Raw genomic sequence first — 22227 nt, 5'->3', positions numbered from 1 at the left:
TGACCAGAGGATAATGGAGAAGGCCTGTCCCGGGGGAGGGGAGGTTACTGCTCCTCTGAGATTAGAGATGCTTATCCCAACTAATCTCAACATTTCAGGAAGAAAGGATGATGATGAAGAGTCATCTATTTACTCATTCAACAAATTTTATGGAGCACCTACTATGTTTAAAGCACTGTGCTGGATGAAAAAGGCAAAGGCGTCTATGAGGCTTTTGCGGGCTGTCTTGGGAAACTGAGCCCCATCATGATGTGAACAGCTTGGCTCAGAGCAGGTTTACTTGAAAGATTCATGAACTTCAAACTAATTGACAGATTTGACCCCAACTTGATTCCAAAGACATGTGATGCCAATGAATCTGAGTTTAGGATGAGCCTATTATTCTTTTAACTTTGTGCTTCTACTATTCTTTTAACTTTTTGTGCAACTAAGCTCCCCCTCCCCCAACCTAGCTCCAGTGCTCTGAAAACTAGGTGAGATGTTCTACTGATGAAATCAAATAAATGGCACCCCTCCATTTCCTTCTTTCAAAGGAAAATCAAGCCAGCTGATACAGTTTTCTTAACTTTAAGTTTCTCCTCCTTTAAAGGGTTCTTAAACCCTTATCATCAGCTTATTCACTCTTTGCTTATTCATTCTAGTTTTTAAAAATAACACAATAGCTTTCTGATTTAGCAGGAATTTAAATACTAGTTATTTTTCTTATCTATGCAATGAAAGGGTTGGGCTGCTCATTCAGGGATCTTCAGAGTTTCCTTTAGCACCAGCACACCATGCCCTGCCGTGTCAGGGTCTGTTGATGATGTGAAAATTGCCTAGACTGCTGGGCCTCTGCTGGGAGTTAAGGCAACCCTGGCCAGCCAGGCCCCCGCCTCGGAACTCTCTCAGCCAAACCCTGCCTCATGTTGACCTTTTATCTGAGAACAGGAGCAACTCCAAGTTGGAAGAGACTGAAGTTCAACTTTTCTGTATCTTATGTTCTCTAATAATTCACAATTGCATGTGGCAGCCCTTGGCACTAAAAAGAAGAGCTCTGTCAAAAAGTTCTTTTTTTTGTGTTGCACTTATTAGTGGAAGTCCAGCTGCTTCCAATATCAGGTGTTATTGGCAGGATCCTGCCCTCTCCCCCTCTATTTTTCACAGAAAAAAATGACTGAGAAGAGTCCTTTATATTGGGCTTTCAAATGAACTTGGGAACTTCCTTACAAATGAGAGAATTGCTGCAGGAACCCACATCTATCAAGATAATGAAGCTGTACAGTGAAGGTCAGCTTGAGGCAGAGGAGGACAGCTGGGCCTGAGCTTCGCTTACTAAGTCCCCTAACTGTGTTCTAGGAAGGGGCAACTGATCTCTAAAACCATCAGCAGAACTCTTACGGCTGCAGATGTATAGTTACATTTTGATGTATAAACTTTTCCAATAAATAATAGCAACCATAACACCAGCTAATATTTACTGAGCTCCTACAATGGAACCTGACACTTTGACATAGTATGTGAATACCTGGAGGGCTTGCTAGAATGCTATTAATACACTTAAAAGTAAAAGAGAGAGATTGTGAGAGACGAGGGAGAAGTGAGAGCGCACATGCTGTCACAGGCCTTTTCTGCCTTCTCAGTTCTGTATTTGAAAATCCTTTTGGAAAAAAATTTCCTGAATTTTGTTTCTGGAACAATAATGATCTCACTGGTGGCAACAACACTGCAATTCATCATTCTTCTTCACTCTGGATGTCGACATTAACCGAGAACTTGGTCTAATGTCAGAATTTGGGACTGTTTCAACTGTTTCCAGTGTGGTGTGTCTGTGAGAGTGAATAAGACCGCCTCCACCAAGAATGAGTCAGGGGAACCACAGTCAGCCCAGCTGATGTTGGCAGGGATTTGCTATTGGCTAGCAGGTAAGCAGTGCCTTGGTCTAGCAGTGGTGAGTTTCCCACACTAGAAATTCCAACTAAGAATGCATTTTCATATAGAAATAAGGTTACAGAAGGTGACTTAGTTATCAGACTAACCCATAAAGCACATTTAGCATTCACCAAAAATGATATTTTATGCCACAGAGTCAGCCTCTATAGCTGTGTGGAGGGATGTTGCTTTGTCCTGGGCAATGTATGCATGTACACACGTGTTTGTGTGTATAAAGTGTCATTCAGTTAACATAACAAAGTAATGAATGGTAAACAGTAATGCAAAGATAACAACACCATAATTTGAGAATAGCCTGGGTTAAACAGGCAAATATTTGTTAATAAGTTGGCTAGTTACCCTTTACTGTGGCAGAGAAACAAGCCAGCCTTGAGTAGGTGGTACGTGCTTGGCATATTTACATATGTTATCCTGATTTAATCCTCATTTAATTGCAAAAATCTCTATGAAGAAAGTAGAGTGGAGTTATATGTAGGCTTAGATTCTAAAGTCAACAAATAAAGTGAAAATTATATAGACTCCAAATTTGCTTTGAAAATCTGAATCACATATAAAGATATACATGGTTTTATTATAACCATGAAGAGTAATAAGTTGTATGATACATATAGTAATATATCATATATCATAGAGTTCCTATGGAACATATAATTTTAGAGATAAAATTGCTGGGCTTATTTGTAGGGGGTCATATATATAAAAATAAATATTAAAAATGTCTTAACTAAATACATAGATCAAGTTCACATATTTTAATTCACTCAAGTGTATGCTCCACTGTAATTTTATCCCACGTTTACCAATGAGGAACTCAGAGAAGTTAAGTAACTTGTTTAAGGAGAGACAGCTAGTAAGTCTGGACTTTGATTGGAGTTTGGACTTAGATTTTACTTGCTCCAGAGCCTATACCTATCTTCCAAAATATATTTTGACTTCTAAATCATTGTCCAGCAAATGACACTTGGAAGATTACTTAAAGTTAGAATTTGCCCATATTTATATATAATATGTTACATATAATATCTGCATACACACAAGCACATGGCTATGTGGCTAGTACATATATACTAGAAATTTACAAACCTGGAATATAGGCATTGAATGAATCAATTCAAATGGACAAAATGAGAAATCCAGATGACCACTGGAACACTTATCAAGCAGTTTTCCCTCAGCACTCAGTGTATATTGTCAATACCCATCACGATATTGTGTGTGTTAATACCTTTCATTCGACACATTAAATTACTGAGGCTGGCCGAGTGCAGTGGCTCACACTTGTAAGCTCAGCACTTTGGGAGGCCGAGGCGGGCTGATCACTTGAGGTCAGGAGTTCGAGATCAGCCTGGCCAACACGGTAAAACCCCATTTCTATTAAAAATACAAAAATTAGTAGGGCATGGTGGTGGGTTCCTATAATCTCAGCTACTTGGGAGGCTGAGGCAGGAGAATTGCTTGAACCCAGCAGGTGGATGTTGCAATGAGCCGAGATTGTGCCATTGCACTCCAGCCTGGACAACAGAATGAGACTTGGTCTCAAAAAAAAAAAAAAAAAAAGAAAGAAAAAAAATTACTGAGGCTAAAAGATGGACATGGTACAAACACAGAAGGCACTGATTCATCTGAGGTATTGGTGTCATGCTTAAAATCCTGAGCATTTCAGATATATACATTGTCCATCCATCCATCCATCCATCCATCCATCCATCCATCCATCCATCTAGTAGATGTACCATGTGCCAACCAACATACCCAGAATTTTTTTTTTTTTTTTTTTTTTGAGATGGAGTCTTACTGTCCCCCAGGCTGGACTGCAGTGGTGCAATCTTGGCTCACTGCAAGCTCTGCCTGCTGGGTTCACGCCATTCTCCTGCCTCAGCCTCCTGAGTAGCTGGGACTACAGGTGCCCGCCACCACGCCTGGCTAATTTTTTGTACTTTTAGTAGAGACGGGGTTTTACCGTGTTAGCCAGGATGGTCTCGATCTCCTGACCTTGTGATCCACGCGCCTCGGCCTCCCAAAATGCTGGGATTACAGGTGTGAGCCACCATGCCCGGCCCAGAATTTTTGTATTGAAAATAGGAAATACACTCTCCAGCAATTTGGGAATCTATACTGGTTGGTTCTGAAGAATTGGAAATTATTCTTATTGAGTAAAAAGTTAGAAGTATATATCCTACTATAAGACTTTTATAATGTGTTATTTGCATTGTAGGTCTGTTATGAATTGTTATCTTTTTATTAGCAAACCTTGCCTGAATTATTAATATATATCTTGGTTTTTTTAACTGGTACATTTCTGCAAATGAATACAATGACATTTCTTTCAAAATAAAGATGAGCCAGACTTTTCATTAATTGGGGCAGAACTTTACCCCCATGCCAATAATTGATGAGGTTTTGCTTTATATTTTATTCATAACCCACAAAGGCCAAAGCTTTGCATTCTGTGGCATTCTCATTTAATTGCAAAGTACACTGACCGGGGGTCAGAAATTTCAGGGCTGAGCACAACTCACAGCCAGTCATTCAGGTGTGCTGTGAGTCACATGGATGCTAGAAGTGAAGCCATCATCGTTACCTGTGGTATTAAAGCCAAACAGAAGAGGGCAGGACACAGCAAAGGCCAGTACCCAGACGGCCGTGATCATGAGGGTCACGCGCCGACAGGAGCTCTGTCCCGTGCCATGCTGGTAGTGAACGGGCATGACCACTGCAGTGTACCTGAAAAAGCAAGGGAGAGGGGATAGGCATGGTGAGATGGAATGGGATACTTTTCTTTCTTTGTTGCTGTTGTTTTTGGAGACAGGGTCTCACTCTGTCACCCAGGCTGAAGTGTAGTGGCATGATCACTGTTCACTGCAGTTCAACTCCTGGGATCAGATCCTCCTACCTCAGCTTCCCAAGTATCTAGGATTATACGGCTATGCCACCAGCCTGCCTAATTATTTTATTTTTTTGTAGAGATGGGGTCTTACTTTGTTGCCCAGGCTGGTCTCAAAATCTGGGGCTCAAGCAACTCTCTGGCCTCAGCCTCCCAAAGTGTTGGGATTACAGGCGTGAGCTACCAAGTCCAGTGAGGGGCTCCTTTCAAAAGACCAGATGAAAGAAGTTAGTAGAGAAATAATCAGGTTGATACATATGGCATGAGAAATACAATTTAGTTAGAGGAAGAGAGAAAAGCAGAAAGGTCAAAAATAGCAGAAGGGTTGAGATAAGATACATGAAGAACTTATTGAGGGAGGTGAACAGAAAAAGGGAAGAATACAAAAGTTAACACAGCACCACTGGATTGCTGGAGAGCTTCTTTACTGGTTCTGCCTGATCGCCCAGCATAACTGGCCTTACCGTCACACACTCTTCACTCTGAACGCTCTGGGTGCTGGTCTATGTGCCTTTACCGTCTCCTGCAGGTTTTCAGACAATGAAAGAACGTACCTAAAGAGGATGTTTACCCCCTGCTTGTGTCCTAATATAAATTATAGCCTTCATTGTGACAGCTCCTCTAAGTAGTAGATGTTTTAAAAATGGAAATGAGAAATGTCCAATGGAGGCTTATTTTAAAATCCAGTTTTCATTCTTTTACATAACCAAAGTCCAGTTCCTTACTATTATTGGACATTGTTGTGGTTTCTTTTGTATGACAATTCTTCATCAGCATTTCCAGCTGCCCGTAGGACTTAGCTGGACAACTGTTCCACAGTCATCTCAAACTCAAGATGTCTAAAACAGATCTCCCCAACTCCCCACGCCTCTCCATCTGGTTGCACTTTCTGCCTTTCTTCAAGACACCCAGACCTAGTACTCAGACCTTTTGACTCTCCCTGGACCCTTTCATATAATTTGCTTGCTTATTTATTTATTTATTTAGAGATGGAATCTCATTCTGTCACCCAGGCTGGAGTGCAGTGGTGCGATCTCAGCTCACTGCAACCTCTGGCTCCCAGGTTCAAGCAATTCTCCTGCCTCAGCCTCCCGAGTAGCTGGGACTACAGGCGCGTGCCACCATGCCTGGCTAATGTTTTGTATTTTAGCAGAGATGGGGTTTCACCATGCTGCCCAGGCTGGTTTCGAACTCCTGAGCTCAGGCAATCTACCCGCCTCAGCCTCCCAAAGTGCCAGGATTATAGGCGTGAGACCCCGTGCTCAGCCTTGGTCACTTATTTATTTAAACTTTATTCAATATTTATTGAGTCCCATCTATATGCCAGGCCCCATTCCAGATATTCAGAGGTTTGCAAAAGGCACATTGTCCCTGTTCTCTTTGAGCTTAGCGTTAAGTGGAGTGAATGAACAATAAAAAAGGAAACAAATATGTTAATATAAAATGAAGAGTACCATGAAAGAAATACGCTGGGTGATGTGTTAGAGAACCAGGGAGGAGGTAAAACTAACACAGAGTGGGCAGGGAAGTGAGTGGTACAAGAGGCAGCCAGCCATGAGGTCAGATGGGGAAGGAACATTCCAGGTCCTGTAAATTTATCCATTGAGATATCTTCCCCATTTATTTATCCACCTATCCCTTTCCTGCTACCTGATTTCTCTGATGGCTACAGCCTCCTCGTTGGTCTCTTGCTGCCAGGTTCCAAAAATAAATTTCATCACGTCTCCCTATCTCCCCAGCTGAAACTTATCTGAGACAGGCAGTACTCAAGGATGGCCCCAAGATTTCTGCCTTGTATAGTCCCCTCCGTTGAGTGTAGGCTGAACCTGTGATTATAATGTAATATCACTCCTGTGATTAGATTACTGATCAGTTGAGGTTGAGATAATCAAAAGGGAGATTATCTTGAGTGAGCCTGACCTAATTAGGTGAGCCCTTAAAGGGGACTGAGAAATTATCCTCTTGGCCTTGAAGGAGCAAACTGCTATGTTTTGGAGAGGGTCATTTTTTAAGGAGATGGCAAAAGGTTTACAGGAGCTGAGAGCAGCACTGGTTGACAGACAGCTAGAAAGTAGGGACCTTGGTCCTGCAACTGCAAGGAACTGAATACTCCTAACAACCTGAATGAGTGTGGATGAGGACCTCAGGCTCCAGATGAGAACACAACCCAGTCTACACCTTGAGTTCAGCCTTGCGAGATTCTGAGAAGAGAATCTACCCACACTGTGTACAGGGTTCTGACTTACAGACTCTGCAAGATAAAAATGGGTACAGTTCAAGCCTCTAAATACGTGATAATTTGTTCCACAGCAATAGAAAATGAATACACTGTTGATGGCTCCTCTTTCACCCATAAACCAAGCTCAGCCTTCTCCAACATGACCTCAGCTTATGTTGCCAATCTGACCTCCCACTGATCCCTGACACTCACTCACAGCTCCAGCCCAACTGGCCCCGTGATGAGTACTCTTCAATAGTCAGAGACTGGTGTCTTTGTTCAATTAATCATTCCTTCTCCCTCCCTGGCCAACTCGATCCTGCCATCCATTAATCTCAGATGAACTCAACCAGCAACCTTACCGGTTCTTTCCATCCTACACAGAGACTTCCAACTAACTATGAACTCTTAGCACTTCTATGCAAATCAATTACAATGCCCTCCTGCATGCAGCTGTCTTGCCTCATGACTGAATTTGCCTTGTGGCTGAAGAGAGAGAGCCTCATATCATTTAAGTTACTTCAGGATCAAATCTTGTTACAACCTTGATATTCTCCATAGGTCCTTGTATAAAGAAAGTAATAAGAAACTGTTAACTGACTGCCTCATGGGTCATGAAGGCCTCCTTTCCTGTAGGAGGGGAAGGCTTCCTTCCCTTCTAATCCTGGCCAGTCTCAGGGATCTAAGGTATAAGCTGGATCTACCTATGGCTTAACATTTTTTGTCTTGTCAGTTTCCAGGGAACCTGGAGCCTCCTTAACCCTTGTTGTGCACCTCAAGGCCTGGGATTAAGGAAAGAAGGACAGATGCTGGGCTAGAAGGGATTGGGCAAGGCTTCCTGATGCTCCTCCTGTGTGTTTCCCCTGCTCCTATGTGCCAGCACTGCCTGAATCTGCCTCTTGTGCAACTTGTTGTAGAGTGATAAGATTTGTATTCCCAAAAGGGCAGATTACAGTCAACTGTGAGTTCTGAGATGAAGGTAAACTGTGCAGGACTTGGCCTTGACACCATGAGGTATGACAAAGGTGGCTTCTTTCTCAAAAGGGAAAAATTTGATAAGGTCATATTAAGATCCTGCTACCCGCTCCTTGGGAGGCTATAACAACCTAGTTCCCTTCATCTGATGCAAGTTCTCTCTTGAATCCTCTCCTTGGTGTATACAAGAGCAGGTCAAGTAGCAGCTGGTGTTTCTCTAGGCCTCTGGCTCCCCTCAGGGCTTTAGACTCTGCTGGGCTTCCAGTCCAATATGTCTACAAGGGCCTCGCTGTTAGCGGTAACTATGAGGAACCTTGGAGGAGGGGCTGAGCCTTGAGTCCTGTTGCTGCCATGACCGAACAACGAGGGGAAGGAATGCTGTAGTAACTCGCTTTCTCCAGGCCTTCCACTTGCATAATATCCTTTGATGTAAAAGAGCCTGGCCCTTCTGTTTATTCAGTGGTGTGCTGGCAAATGGCTAACAATAGGCTCTGTAGTTTACAAAAAGCCCTAATTTGTAATATTTGCCAATTTCTGTGGCGTAAATACTCCCACCATGGCCGATTTTAAGCTACCACCAAAGCTTTAATAACTGACTCAAAAGGTTTCTAAAATTTTGCCAATCAGCTCTTGCTAGCCATGATAAGCTGGCTTCAGCAGACCACCGAGAGTCATATACTTTCCTAAATATGCTAGAACGTTCAGCAACTCCCTGGAGGCTCCATTAATGAAGTGAGCCAGCAAGTGTAGGAAACCTTGGCTGTATCCCATAAAGGAGGAAGCAGAGACGCAAAGATGTCAATTATGAACCCAAGGTTCTGCAGCAAATTGTGGCAGAGCCAAGTCTCCCACCTTTGAGGTGTGTTTCTCCTGAGTGCCCTCCTCCCTCTCAAGGGCATCGACAGCTCTCTGAGTTCTTGTGGGGGACAGGGGCTTCCTCAGCGAAGTCAGCATGGCAAGGGTGGTTAGTGCTTGCAGAGCAGTGCGTGCGACCACAGCTGAGTTTCCTCAATCAGCTTGATTCTGTTAATTGCCTGGGGATCCTGTTAAAATGCAGAATATCGGCTAGGCGCGGTGGCTCAGGCCTGTAATCCCAGCACGTTTGGAGGCCGAGGCAGGCGGATCACGGGGTCAGCAAATCGAGACCATCCTGGCTAACACAGTGAAACCCCGTCTCTACCAAAGATACAAAAAATAACCGGGTGTGGTGGCGGGTGCCTGTAGTCCCAGCTACTCGAGAAGCTGAGGCAGGAGAATGGCGTGAATCCGGGAGGCGGAGCTTGCAGTGAGCCAAGACTGCGCCACTGCACTCCAGCCTGGGCGACAGAGCGAGACTCCATCTCAAAAACACCACCACCACCACCACCACCACCACCAGAGTATCAGGCTTAGTTTCTGGAGATTTTGATTTAGTATTTCTGAGGTGGAACCAAGAAATGTGCATTTTTGTTTCTTCTTTTTAAAAATTATTTTATTTTTTGATAAGTTATTGGGGTACAGGTAGTATTTGGTTATGCGGGTAAGTTCTTTATGGTGATTCGTGAGATCCTGGTGCACCCATCACCCAAGCAGTATACACTGTACCGTATTTGGAGTCTTTTATCCCTCGCCACGCTCCCCTCCATCTGATGCAAGTCCTCTCTTGAATCTCCTCCTTGGGGATTCTCCCCCAAGTCTCCAAAGTCCATTATATCATTCTTATGCCTTTGCATCCTCATAGCTTAGCTCCCACATATCAGTGAGAACAGAAATGTGTATTTTTAGCAAGCAAGTGCATCTTATGATTAGACAGGTTTTGAGAAAGTCTGCGTTACGGAAAATTTCTGTGACAAAGATTTTTGTTCACTTGGAAAAGAAATAAGAGACAAGACTACAATATAACACTGTTACATTAATTTTTTTCTTGCTCTTTTTAAAACATGATTAAACTGTTAGAATAAATGAGGTCCCTGCTTGTCATAAGCCGACTGCGACAGCGAGGCTGTACCGGAATTGGCCATCGGAGGGCACTATAATGCAGCAAGAACTCTGCCAGCACGGCTGGGGTGAGAAGTTCACTGCTCACCTGGGGGCTCTCCAGGCTCTGTGGGGAGGCAGAGAGGGAAAGCCCGGCGCCCTGGTTCCTGGAGCCCTGCAGGGACCCTGCATTCCCACCCAGGCCGACCGCTTAGCCTATGACTTCCTCTGGGAGCGATTGCACGTGACCGACTGCGGGCGAGGGCCGCGCCAAAGCACCCGGAGGGCTGGGCTGGGCTTGGCCGGGAGAGAGAGGCTTGGCCCAGGGCCGCCTCTGAACATCTGGCCGCTGCGCTCGCGGCGGTACTCCCGGGCCCGGACCTGCCAGCCTCGCACTGTGCGTGCCGCCTCTGCAGACCCTGAGCCAGGGCCCCTCCCTTTGTGTCTGAGGTCTTAGCTCCCTGGGCCGTTTCTGATGTGGATGACTCCGCTGACTCCAGCACTGGCAGTGTGCTTGGTGATTAAATCCGCGGGCATGAGAAGCGGACTCATCAGCTCTGAATCCCAGCTCTACCACTGAACTGTGTGACCATGGGCCAGTGGTTTGTTTTTTCTAAGAGTCAATTTTCTCTCATCTGTACAATGGGGATAATAATTTCTGCCCGAAAAGGCTGTAATGAATATTGAATGATATTTTCTCTGTAAACATGTTTTTTTTAAACCACAGTGCCTAGTGATTAATACTAAACATTTAAAAGACAGTATTAATATTGTTATTATTGTCATTATTATTGTGCTAGCTCAAGGGATCAGTGGTTGTTAATATCAGTGAGTTTGTGGTTGTCTTCCCCTTCCTCCTGATATCAGGGAACTTTAAATTTGTTTATCCACCAAAAAAGTACTTAACACTTTCTATGTGACAGGCACTATTTGAAGTGCTTTACAAATATTAGTTCATTGAATCCTAACCACCCTTTGAGGTAGTGGTTATTATTTCCACTAAACGGATAAGGGAACTGAGGCTCTGACAGGTTAATTGACTTGCCCAAGGTCACATTGCTATTAAACTGTAGAGCCTGGATTTTTAGCCAGGCAGTGTGACTCTATAGCTAGGGAACCCAGAGCCAGACTCACAGCTCAGCATCTCTGAGTAAGGGAGTGTGCTGTAATAGACAGAGGCAGCCTGAACCCTTACTCTTGCACCAGCCAGTTGTGTGATCTCAGCAAGCTCACCTACCCATTCTAGTCTCAGCACCTTTATTTATATAATGAGGCTAATACATCACTCTCTCTGGGTTGTCGTGAGGGTTAGCAATAATGAATGAAGAGCTCTTAGTGTCTGGCACATAGTACATGCTAAATACATGGTAACTTTTTATTGTTGTTGCTTCCAGACTCATGTAAGTTAGCATTAGCACAGAGGTAGCCAGGCCATTGAAGGCATAGGAAATGTGCCTCATTTAGTCCAAGAAAATTGTACCTATAAAGGTGAGCTGCCAGCGTGGCCAGAGGCCCTTGCCTTGGTGCCCCATCCTCACCTTCACCAATGAAGGTGTCACTTACCGTAATAGAGTGCGGGTGGAAAGTCAGGAGATTCCATTTCTAGTTCCATACCTGTGCTAAGAGGCTGCGGGACTTCATGCAAGCATTTAGCATTTCTGCTCAAATGAGGTAACTGTGATGTCCCTTCTGACTTCCGGTTCTGTGAGCGGGATCTATATGGCTTGTCACTTACTGAAGGTCTCAGTACCTTGCAGAATTTGATTTCTATCTCAGAGCCCTGTCCCGGGGTGGGAGACGTATGTGTGTGCATGTGTGTGTGTGCATGTGTGTGTGTGCATGTGTGTGTGTGTGCATGTGTGTGTGTGTGCATGTGTGTGTGTGCATGTGTGTGTGTGCATGTGTGTGTGTGTATGTGTGTGTGTGCATGTGTGTGTGTGTATGTGTGTGTGTGCATGTGTGTGTGTGTATGTGTGTGTACTGACAAGGGTTGCTCTTTAGGAAGCTAGCAGTCCAGGAGGAAAGAGGCCAGCCTGGGTGGGAAGGTCTGACTCTAACTCCCTGCCTGGGTTTAATGAGCCCCAGAGTTCTGTGAGGGCTGCTTTTCACCACCTTTTATTTGGTCAGACAGGGGGCTCAATAAATCTTTAGTTCTGTGGACTCCCCTCCTGGAGTTGTTGAAGGAGAAAGCTTTTTGCAAATGACTGGAAAGCCTTTTGCAAATATAAAGTGCTTATTTAGATGCAAACTAAAAATCCAAGGTGCCTGTGACTCATCTGGTACCTATTGTGCTCGCTGCAAAGACGCGGAGGCTTGCCTGTGTGATGGGTGCCATTTGAGAGCCACTTAAAGAACTCCCTGGTGAATGAATTTGGCTGCATTATTCCTGGGCTCCTCTCGGAGGACTCTGATTCTCACCACTTGGTCGTGTCCTCCTCTTCTGACACATTCTCAGCCCTCTCCCTGAGTTAGTTTGGACCCAGGATGTGATGGGAGGGGGGCTGGCTCCCTGGGGAGGCAGGGAGCTAAAGGAGTGGGGGCTTGTGCTCAGAGGACTTCCCACTCTGCTTTTTAAAAAAGAAAAGGCAGCATTAATCCAAGCATCAGAGCTATGCCTACGAATCTAATGACAATAGTATTACTTGCTTTCAAAAACCCTTTTATCATTTCCTTTTCTTTCCTATCTCTTTCCACAGCATTATTATAGACCAGGGCTTCATGACCAAGAAATAGTGAATCCATTTGGTTAAGTTTGTCAGATTGGTGACTGGCATTGTGTGAAGACCAAAGGTCTGCGTGAATGACTGCATTTTTAATGAATTGACCAGCTATTTGTCATCACATGAACAGAATGTAATGCTATGTACTGCAAACTGCTGTGAAGCATAATGAACCCAGCTTTTCCAAGGCCTGTTTTCATTTCTAGAATAGGAGGGGGCTCCATTTTGAGGTTCGGTGAGAATTCATTGGCCCATATAGAAATATGAGCCAAGAAGGGAGTTTCCTTTTCGCTTGGGATCTAAGACATGGCTGGTTCCTTCAGGTAGGTAGGTGTTGTGTATTCTCAGAGTTTTCCTATATGGGACAGATGCCAACTCAAAGTTACTCTTGTTGGTTGCGTTTTAAGTGGTAAGAACTAGAAGTGTGCGTTAAGCATGGCTGCTGCCAGCAAAATGGTGCTCTTGTGCAAATTAGAGAAAGGCACCCTCTCCTGGCTGGCAAATTGTAGAAAGGCACCCTCTTCTGGCCAACTCTAGGCTTGGAAAAGGGAGTGATGGCTGAATTTCATTCCTACACCCTTGTGCAGGGCACAACCTGCACAACGTCACCCACAGCCCTAAGTGCGTGTGAATATGTGTGGATGGAGAGTATAGGCACGTTCTCAAGAGGGAAGAGAGGAGGCTCAGGAACTAGGAGGGCTGAGGGGACTCTCTTTACACAGTTCTCCCTCCTCACAAAGCGAACCCTCTCCCGTTCTCTCATGTCCTTTCTGAAAGCCTCCTCCCGAAAGTCAAAAGCCTCCTCCCTTTCCTCCTCTGAGTTCTCTCTCTCCCCCTTCCCCTTCTGCCTCTTCTCCTTCTCCCAATAATATCATCCATCCACCTCATAGCTCCAACAGGTGACCCCAAAGAAGATCTGCCATTTATTGAGAATTTATCACATTGTGCTAAGCTTTGACACACATTAACTCATTTCATCTTCACAATTCTTTGGTGCTGTTATTATCTTCAATTTCCAACTTCTTAGAGTATTTAAGGAATTTGCCAAAGCCACACCACTAGTAGGGGGCCATGCCAGGATTAGAATTCATGTTTATTTGACTCCAAGTTAATAATCTTAAGCTTTGTGCTAACCTCCCTAAATCTCCAACTACTTCCCTGCTTTCTCCCCTGAGTTCCAGATCACATTACTTCCTGGCTAGTCCACTTGTTCCTATTGTGCCAGATGTTAAAAATTAAACCATTAAAGCGTCAAAGCATCTTGACATGGTGATCTCTTCTTGACAGCATCTTTCTCCTGGAATCTTGTGTTTTGTTTGACTCCTTTCTCTTCCTAATCTTTCATATTCAAGAGGTTCTTGTTTATAGACCCTACTTTTGCCTTTTTTTTTTCCCCAAAATTTCCCCTACTTTTCCTTTCTTGTTGCCTCCTACTTATTTTAGGATCCTATGATCCCTTACCTGAAGTTCTGCTGCACTTTCTAACTGGTCCTTCATAGCACTATCAAAATTATTCCCCCAGAATTAAAGCCCCAGTGGCCATTCCCCCACTCAAAATTCCTCAGTGCCTCCTTGGCCTATTGCATAAAAGTTAGAATTACCTCCACTGCCTGGCATTCAATGTTTTCCACAATATGACTTGCTTGACTTTCTTTCCTTCTTTCTTTCTTTCTTTCTTTCTTTCTTTCTTTCTTTCTTTCTTTCTTTCTTTCTTTCTTTCTTTCTTTCTTTTTCTTTCTTTCTTTCTTTCTTTCTCTTTCTTTCCTTCCTTCCTTCTTTTCTTTTCTTTCCTTCTCCTCTTTCTTTCTTTCCTTCTTTCTCTCTCTCTCTTTCTTTTCTTTCTTTCTCCTCTTTCTCTCTCTCTTTCTCCTTCCTTCCTTTCTCTCTTTCTCTTTCTTTCTTTCTTTCTCTCTCTCTCTCTCTCTCTTTCTTTCTTTCTTTCTTTCTTTCTTTCTTTCTTTCTTTCTTTCTTTCTTTCTTTCTTTCTTTCTTTCCCTCCCTCCCTCCCTCCCTCCCTCCCTCCCTCCCTCCCTCCCTCCCTCCCTTCCTCCCTTCCTCCCTTCCTCCCTTCCTTCCTTCCTTCCTTCCTTCCTTCCTTCCTTCCTTCCTTCCTTCCTTCCTTCCTTCCTTCCTTCCTTCCTTCCTTCCTTTTCTTTCTTGTTGTTTTGAGTCAGAGTCTCACTCTGTTGCCCAGGCTGGAGTGTGGTGGTACAGTCTCAGCTCACTGCAAACTCCACCTCCTAGGTTCAAGCGATTCTCCAGCCTCTGCCTCCTGAGTAGCTGGAATTACAGACACCTACTACCACGTCCGGCTAATTTTTGCATTTTTAGTAGAGATGGGTTTTCACCACGTTGACCAGGCTGGTCTCGAACTCCTGACCTCAAATGAGCCATCTGCTTCGGCCTCCCAAATTGCTGGGATTATAGGAGTAAGCCACCACACCAGGCCTCAATCCCCCTTTTCAATTTCATCTCTTCCCAGGTTGCCCCATATCCTTCTCATGCTCCAAAGCATGATCCTCTTTTCCATAAAGCCCTTTCACATTCCCACAGTCTGATTCAGTCATCCTGGAACCTTCATAATGCTTTCTCTGTCACTATGTTGTGGCATCTCCAGCCTGCCTTTTCTAGAGGTCATAGCACAGGCCCCCTCAATTGGCCCAGTGTTGTGCCCTCTATAGCAACAGCCTCACATTTCCTTTTACATGCTGAAATGGGAATTTTGAAAAATAATCAAAACATGAATATGAACACCCTTTCCTCTGGTGATCCTGCAAACCAATCAGCTAACTGGATTATTTTTTATTTAGATGACTTGGTTGGCTAGCCAACCAAGAGGAAAGCTAAAGAACATGTCCACAATGCTGAAAATAATACCATTAAAGAGTGTGTTTAAAAATAGAGGGGTAGGCCAGGCACAGTGGCTCACACCTGTAATCCCAGCACTTTGGGAGTTTGAGGTGGGCGGATCACCTGAGGTCGGGAGTTCGAGACCAGCCTGACCAACATGGAGAAACCCCATCTCTACTAAAAATACAAAATTAGCCAGGCATGGTGGCGCATGCCTGTAATCCCAGCTATTTGGGAGGCTGAGGCAGAAGAATCACTTGGACCCGGGAGGTGGAGGTTGCAGTGAGCTGAGATCGCACCACTGCACTCCAGCCTGGGGAACAAAAGTGAAACTCTATCTCAAAAAATAAAATAAAATAAAATAAAATAAAAATAAAAAGAGGGATCCAGGTGCAGTAGTGTGTGCCAGTAATCCTGGCTACTTGGGAGGCTAAGGTGGGAGGATCGCTTGAGTCCAGGAGTTTGAGGCCAGCCTGGACAACATAGCAAGACCTCATCTCTGAAAAAAAAATTATAGGAATATGATTGCATAAATCTGTAAACATAACAATATAACATCGAATTACACACTTTGAGTGGATGAATTGTGTGGTATGTGAGTTATATTTGCATAAAGCTGTTTTAAAAAGTGAAGAGTTGGGGATTTTACAATATTTTTAGCTCTAATATCTAAGTCTTTTGTATAATTTCTAGACATTTAGTGCACATTTTCAGGAATACATTATTTACAGCAGTAGAGGACTGCAGCTGGTTTGCTTCATTATCATCACCCCAAACTCTTCTACAAGACCGATCACCTGTGACATTCCCTGCTGTGCCCATTACAAAGTCTTGAACAAAGAGTATTCAGCTGAATTCAGTGGTCCCTGTTTGAAGGTAGCCAATGTTTATACCATAAAATAACAGTACCTAAGATAATACATAAGATAATAACCGTACCTAAGAATTGTGAAGATGAAATGAACTAATGTGTGTCAAAGCTTAGCACAATGTGATAAATTCTCAATGAATGGCAGATCTTATCTGGGGTCACCTGTTGGAGTTATGAGGTGGATGGATGATATTACTGGGAGAAGGAGAAGAGGTGGAAGGGGAAGTGGGAGAGAGAGAACTCAGAGAAGGAAAGGGAGGCGGCTTTTGACTGGCATCAAGGGCCATAGGCTTGAAAGTGACCTCCTTTACCCCAGGGCTCTCAGTGAGGCTGGTGATGTTGGGAGGGAGTGCGGGGAGGGGGAGCCAGGTAAATCTAAGGCTCAGGCAGAGGAAAGGGGAAAGAAGAGAGGAAGACAAAAGGAGAGGGCGGAAGGGAGAGACAGAGGGACCCAGAGCAAGGGTGGTGAGTCCAGGTGCTCTCAGGGATAGAAAGCAATGCTACTCAGGCAGAACACACAGAGAGGAGTCAAAATCACAGCAATTTACCCCAGCAACCAAAATGTAATTAGAAAACATACTATTCTTTACTTGCTTCTCTAAGCTCTATGAGAGAAACATAGATCACAGCCATGCTTTCTAAAGTTGCCTTTCTCCCCCACTTCTCTCCTCTCTCCCCCTCAAAAATTATCCCTACACCTGCCCCTCTTTCTTTCTCTTTCTCTCTCCCACCTTCTCTCCATCTCTCACCTCCAACCAAACAAAACAACTACCGAATTTCCTACCAACCCCAGTCGGCTCACCTTTCCTTCTTCTCCCCCTCCCGCTTTCCTTCCTATTAGGAAGCCAAAAAGCCCCCAAAGGATGGTAGAAAAGCAAAACCAGAATCCTGTTCAGGGAGCCGGAGGAGGAGAAAGGCCAGGAAAGCTTATAGGGTCATTATTTCCCTCCTGTCGCAGGGGTTTCTTCTCACCGGCAAACCATACTTTAAAAGAAAAAGAGAGGAAAGAAAATGTTCCAGTGTCAAGTTCTACTTGGAGGTGACCCCAGTACCCTCAAGTGCAAAATCTGTCTCTCCCCACTTCCCCAGCTTTTGGGCCACCTGGAAGGGGAATTGCAGCCCTACCTGTCTATGCTGATGGCACAGAGGTTCAGGATGCTGGCTGTACACATCATGACATCCAGGGTGACAAAAACATCGCAGCAAACGCGGCTGAAATTCCAGACTCCACCTGTCACCTGGGTATCAGAGACAAGGATGTTAGTGTTTACCCCAGTGAAGGAGCAACAACCTAGTTAGCCCTATTGTCTTTCCTATGCTGCGTAGTGTAGATGTTGGCACTCCTGCTCCCTGTGTACCATTGTTCCTACAGGGCAGACGAACATCGAGGGAGTGCCAGGCTATCCAAGATTGGTTGCCTAAAGAAAGGACACATTCACAGAATGTTAGAATGCTAATGCTGGAAGTGATCTTCCAAGTCAATTAGTACAGTGATTCTCAAAGTGTGGTCCACAGTGGGGTGTTATTAAAGATGTAGATTTCTGAATCCTTCCTATACCTACTGAGTCAGAATCTTTGGCTCTGTGGTCCGTAAATCTTCATTTTTGTTTTTTTACATTCATTTTATTTTTTGAGAGGGAGTTTTGCTCTTGCTGCCCAGGCTGGAGTGCAATGGCTCGATCTCGGCTCACCGCAACCTCTGGCTCCCGGGTTCAAGCGATTCTCCTGCCTCAGCCTCCCGAGTAGTTGGGAATACAGGTATGCACCACCAACCCCAGCTAAAACCTTCATTTTTAAATAAACACTCCTGTACATACCAAGGTTTGAGAATCACTGTTGAAGTTCAAACTCAGGAGGCAACTAATGCTCCTTGTGGTTAAGTGATAACTTACTCATAGATGCTCAGCTGGTGGTAAAAGAACTTCGGTGACTGCCCGATGCATACATTGTGCCAAAACTGTGTCTCTGAAGTCCTTCACCCAGTAGAGAGCTCATCATGTACTCAAGAAATAAGTTAAGAACACATTTTTCATGAAATTTACCTCCAAAGTAAAAATATATCTGGCTTCAGGTTATAAAGCTTGGAAACATTCTGAAACAACATCTATGGGAATCTATATAAAATAAGTCTGTGCCAATGTGACTGCCTTCAACACTCTCCCTCCCCATCCACATCCCAAAAACCAAAAGGTGGGGAAAAGGGCTGGATTCTGTTTACTACTCAGAATTCATGAGGATGGTTTCAACCTCATGCATCTATCTATACATGTGCTTCAAGCTCCATAACATCCTCTGAGTAATGCTTACAGTCAGGAATTTAGGTAACATCATTTATATTCTAGTATATTTCTATTTATTTTTAAAACTTTTGCATAGCCTAATTGAATCAGGAAGATGTGTCAGGGAGATTGTCACCTTTAAAATGTCCACCAAAGGCCACCAATGGACCGCAAGGCTTTGTGCAGTTACCAGCTTCTTGCCTGGGGGGGTGGGCTGTCATTCTTGGGGACCCTAGTTCTCAGGGAGAAACCTGCCAGGCTTTGTGACTCTGGCTGTAGCTAAGTATTCACAATACCCCTCCTGAATAGGCCCAATGGCCATTTAAGAGCAAGAAAGTGAAAAATGGTACAGTAGCCTTCTCAACAAGAAAACAGATACTGACCAAGTGACTGTGCATAAAGATAGCGCTATTCCTTCATCTGGATTCTCTATTCAAGGATCTCCTTATATGACCAGGTCACTTTACTGTTCATTTCTGTTTTATCCCAATAAAACAAGGTCCTAAAAGGCCGTCTATCCTTCCTCGTCCCTAATAACTTCTTCCCCTTGGATTTATTTCTTTTTTTGCATCTCATTTTATTCCTATGTTTGGTCATCTCCAGACTGTTTTGAGAAACCCTGACTAATGATTTTTTGTTTAAAAGCAAGAATGAAAAGTTAAAACTAGTGAAGAAATCATCATATTTTTCATTTGGTTTTGGATTTACTGTCTCTCTTTTAGTTTGACCAATTGGCTCTATGTAAATAAAGGTTGAATATGAATTTATAGGAATCCTGAGAATAAAAAGCTTTTAAAAGATTGAGAGGTAAGAATTCTGATCTAAAGAGTCATAATAACACAATGATTTAGGGGAACCAGGAGAATAAAAGATGTTTTTGTTCATTATATAGGACAGTTGCATACTGTAAAAGCTTCTTGCAAAAGCTGATTTTGTATGCTAAATTTTATTTCAACATTATATCTACTCTGCAGTTAAGGTTTTTAAAAACCCTTTTTGGCATAACTGTGAACACATGTTTGTTTATGTGTGTTTCGGGCTAGGGTAGGTGAGAAAGGATAATTAGGATAACAGCAAACTTCAGTGTTTGCTGGATATTCATTCATTCATTCATTCATGCACTTATAAAGCAAATACTTGTGAAGCTCTTAGTACTTGCTTTGTAGGAGTGTATGTCATATGTGTTGAGAGGTTTTACAAAATGTACTACAGAGTCTATCCTTAAAGAATTTACAAGATAACTGGAGAAGTAAGGCATTCTTCAATAAAATACTAGAGATCATCATGATATCCTAATCTTGTTAATAGGAATTAACATTTATTGAGAATTCACTGTACATGTGTTACCAATCCACATGACCCGTTCCACGAATTTCTATAACTTTGAAACTTCAGACTTTGAAAACTGAATTTGTTTTTATTATATGTGTTCTTAGAGATTTTTGAAGACAAGTTATACATTTACTTGATAAGAGATGGAGTTATTGTTACTTAACCAACACCAAGAGGAGCAGGAAGATTTGCTTGTTCACTGCTGCATCCCCACTCCCAGGGCAGGGCCCAACCATGAAAATACATTCTGAAATAATAAATGGCCTCTGACATAATCTGTCATAATAACAGCTAACATTTAGTGAATGCTTACTAAGTGCCTGGTGTTCTGCAAAGCACTTTACATACATGACTTCTATTGCTGATTATAATTCTATGACAGAGGATTATTATCTTCATTGCAGAGGAAGAACCTAAAAGCTTAGAAAGAATAAGCACTTTGTCCAAGGTCACAGGGCTAGTACAGGCAGACAGAGCATTGGAATGTAGGTTGTTACCCACCCTGCTACAGGGAAGTATTAGGTGAGGAGGGGTAGTTGTTGGAAAAGGGATGATACCTTTGGAAGGATGATACCTGTTGGAAGCAGGGGAAAGAAGAAAACCAGGTTCTCCTCAGGGCTTTTTGTGTGGCAGACCATATCATCTCCTTTCTAGGGAAAGAGACACTCTCCTGATTGCCTCTATCCCAGGGTTCAAAGAATAGTGCAAGAGACAGTAGTACGTGCTGCCTTTGGGGCTGGTGAAAGTACACAGACAGTTTTCTTTAATACCCCTCCTGCTTAGCCCCCAAAGGCCAAAGCCCCCAAGCTGTTCTCTGGCTTCCAGGCTCCCACTGGCCCGTCATCCCATTCCGGCTATCCTCTTTTCCCATCTTCTGATTCTGCCATCAAAATTCTCATTCCCTCCTTGATTTCAGCTAAGAGTCAAGAAGAAAACAATCTGATTAGCTGATTAAAATAATTCCCACTAAGGTGCCATCACTTAGCCTTCCCTGGAGCTTACACATTAAAATTAGTCTCTAATTGGTGGGACTTGTAATGATTTTTTTTTTTTTCTATTGGCATCCTCCACATCAAGCAACTAATAGTAAGGGATCAATAAAGTGCATCTAGGTGCCAAGAATATGCTAGTAACTCTCACACATTTTCTCATCGCAACCTGAAGAGGTAAATGTGATTTCTAACTTATAGATAAAGAAATGGAGACCTGGAATGGTTGAGTAATTTACCTAAGGACACATAGCTTGTAAAAGGAGCTAGAATTTCAACCCCTTTATATTAACCATTACTCTTCCTGCCTCCGAAGGTTAGTGGCTTGCACTTCTGAGATGTGTACAATTTAACTCCATTCTAGTATCATAGGAGGTAGAGGAGTTCGTGTGTGTCCATCCATTATCCCTATAGCCATGGTCTAATGAGTGCCCATGATGTGTCTGATACTTTGCTTGGACGGATGTATTGAAACAAACCTGTTTTTGTTCCCAGGATCTCAGAATACAATGTGTGCCTATTACCAGAAGTAATGTGTGAATGGGTATGGGTGAGCTGAGGGCCCAGGAGATAGGTACTTAAAAAACAGCTATGAGGCAATGTGATAGGCACCGAAGGTGAGATAGGTACGAAGTGTTGGAGGATTATGAAAGGCAAAATGATTTTTGAAATTAAAACAGATAAAAGTGAAAAAAGGCCGGGCATGGTGGCTCATGCCTGTAATCCCAGCCCTTTGGGAGGTAGAGGTGGGTGGATCACTTGAGGTCAAGAGTTCGACACCAGCCTGGGCAACACGGTGAAACCCCCGTCCCTACCAAAAATACAAAAATTAGCTGGGTGTGGTGGTGGGCACCTGTTATCCTACCTACTTGGGAAGCTGAGGCATGAGAATTGCTTGAACCTGGGAGGCGGAGGTTGCAGTGAGCCGAGATCATGCTACTGCACTCCAGCCTGGGTGATAGAGCAAGACTCAGTCTCAAAAAAAAAAAAAAAAAAAAAAAGTGAAAAAAAATCAGATTGATTGAGGCTTTTTAGAGACACGATTCTTTCTCCTGCATTCTAATGAATAACTCACTTCAGAATTATACAGAAACCAGGTGGTGTTACTCTTACTTGCTAATGAATGTAACTAACTTCCTGTGGCAACACAGAAGTTGAGTAAGCAGGAAAGTGTCCTCAGGTACTGAACTTGTCTATTGATTTCAAAAGACACAGCCTAGGGCA

At 43.5% G+C, this 22227-nt stretch overlaps 1 protein-coding gene across 1 annotated transcript in view; it reads right to left on the bottom strand.

Annotated features, from left to right (window-relative positions):
- The window catches only part of DRD3 (dopamine receptor D3), a 50523-nt gene that overhangs the window by 14046 nt on the left and 14250 nt on the right, over positions 1-22227 (bottom strand). Inside the window, exons 3-4 of the mRNA NM_001289897.1 lie at positions 17529-17641; positions 4511-4653 (exon numbers count right to left, since the gene is read on the bottom strand). Of these exons, the coding sequence (NP_001276826.1) occupies positions 4511-4653; positions 17529-17641 (256 nt within the window). The remainder of the gene's footprint in view (positions 1-4510; positions 4654-17528; positions 17642-22227) is intronic.

The sequence above is a fragment of the Macaca mulatta genome, chromosome 2, assembly GCF_049350105.2.
Source record: "Macaca mulatta isolate MMU2019108-1 chromosome 2, T2T-MMU8v2.0, whole genome shotgun sequence".
NCBI classification, from domain to species: domain Eukaryota; kingdom Metazoa; phylum Chordata; class Mammalia; order Primates; family Cercopithecidae; genus Macaca; species Macaca mulatta.
This window is presented reverse-complemented; position numbering and strand designations above follow the sequence as displayed.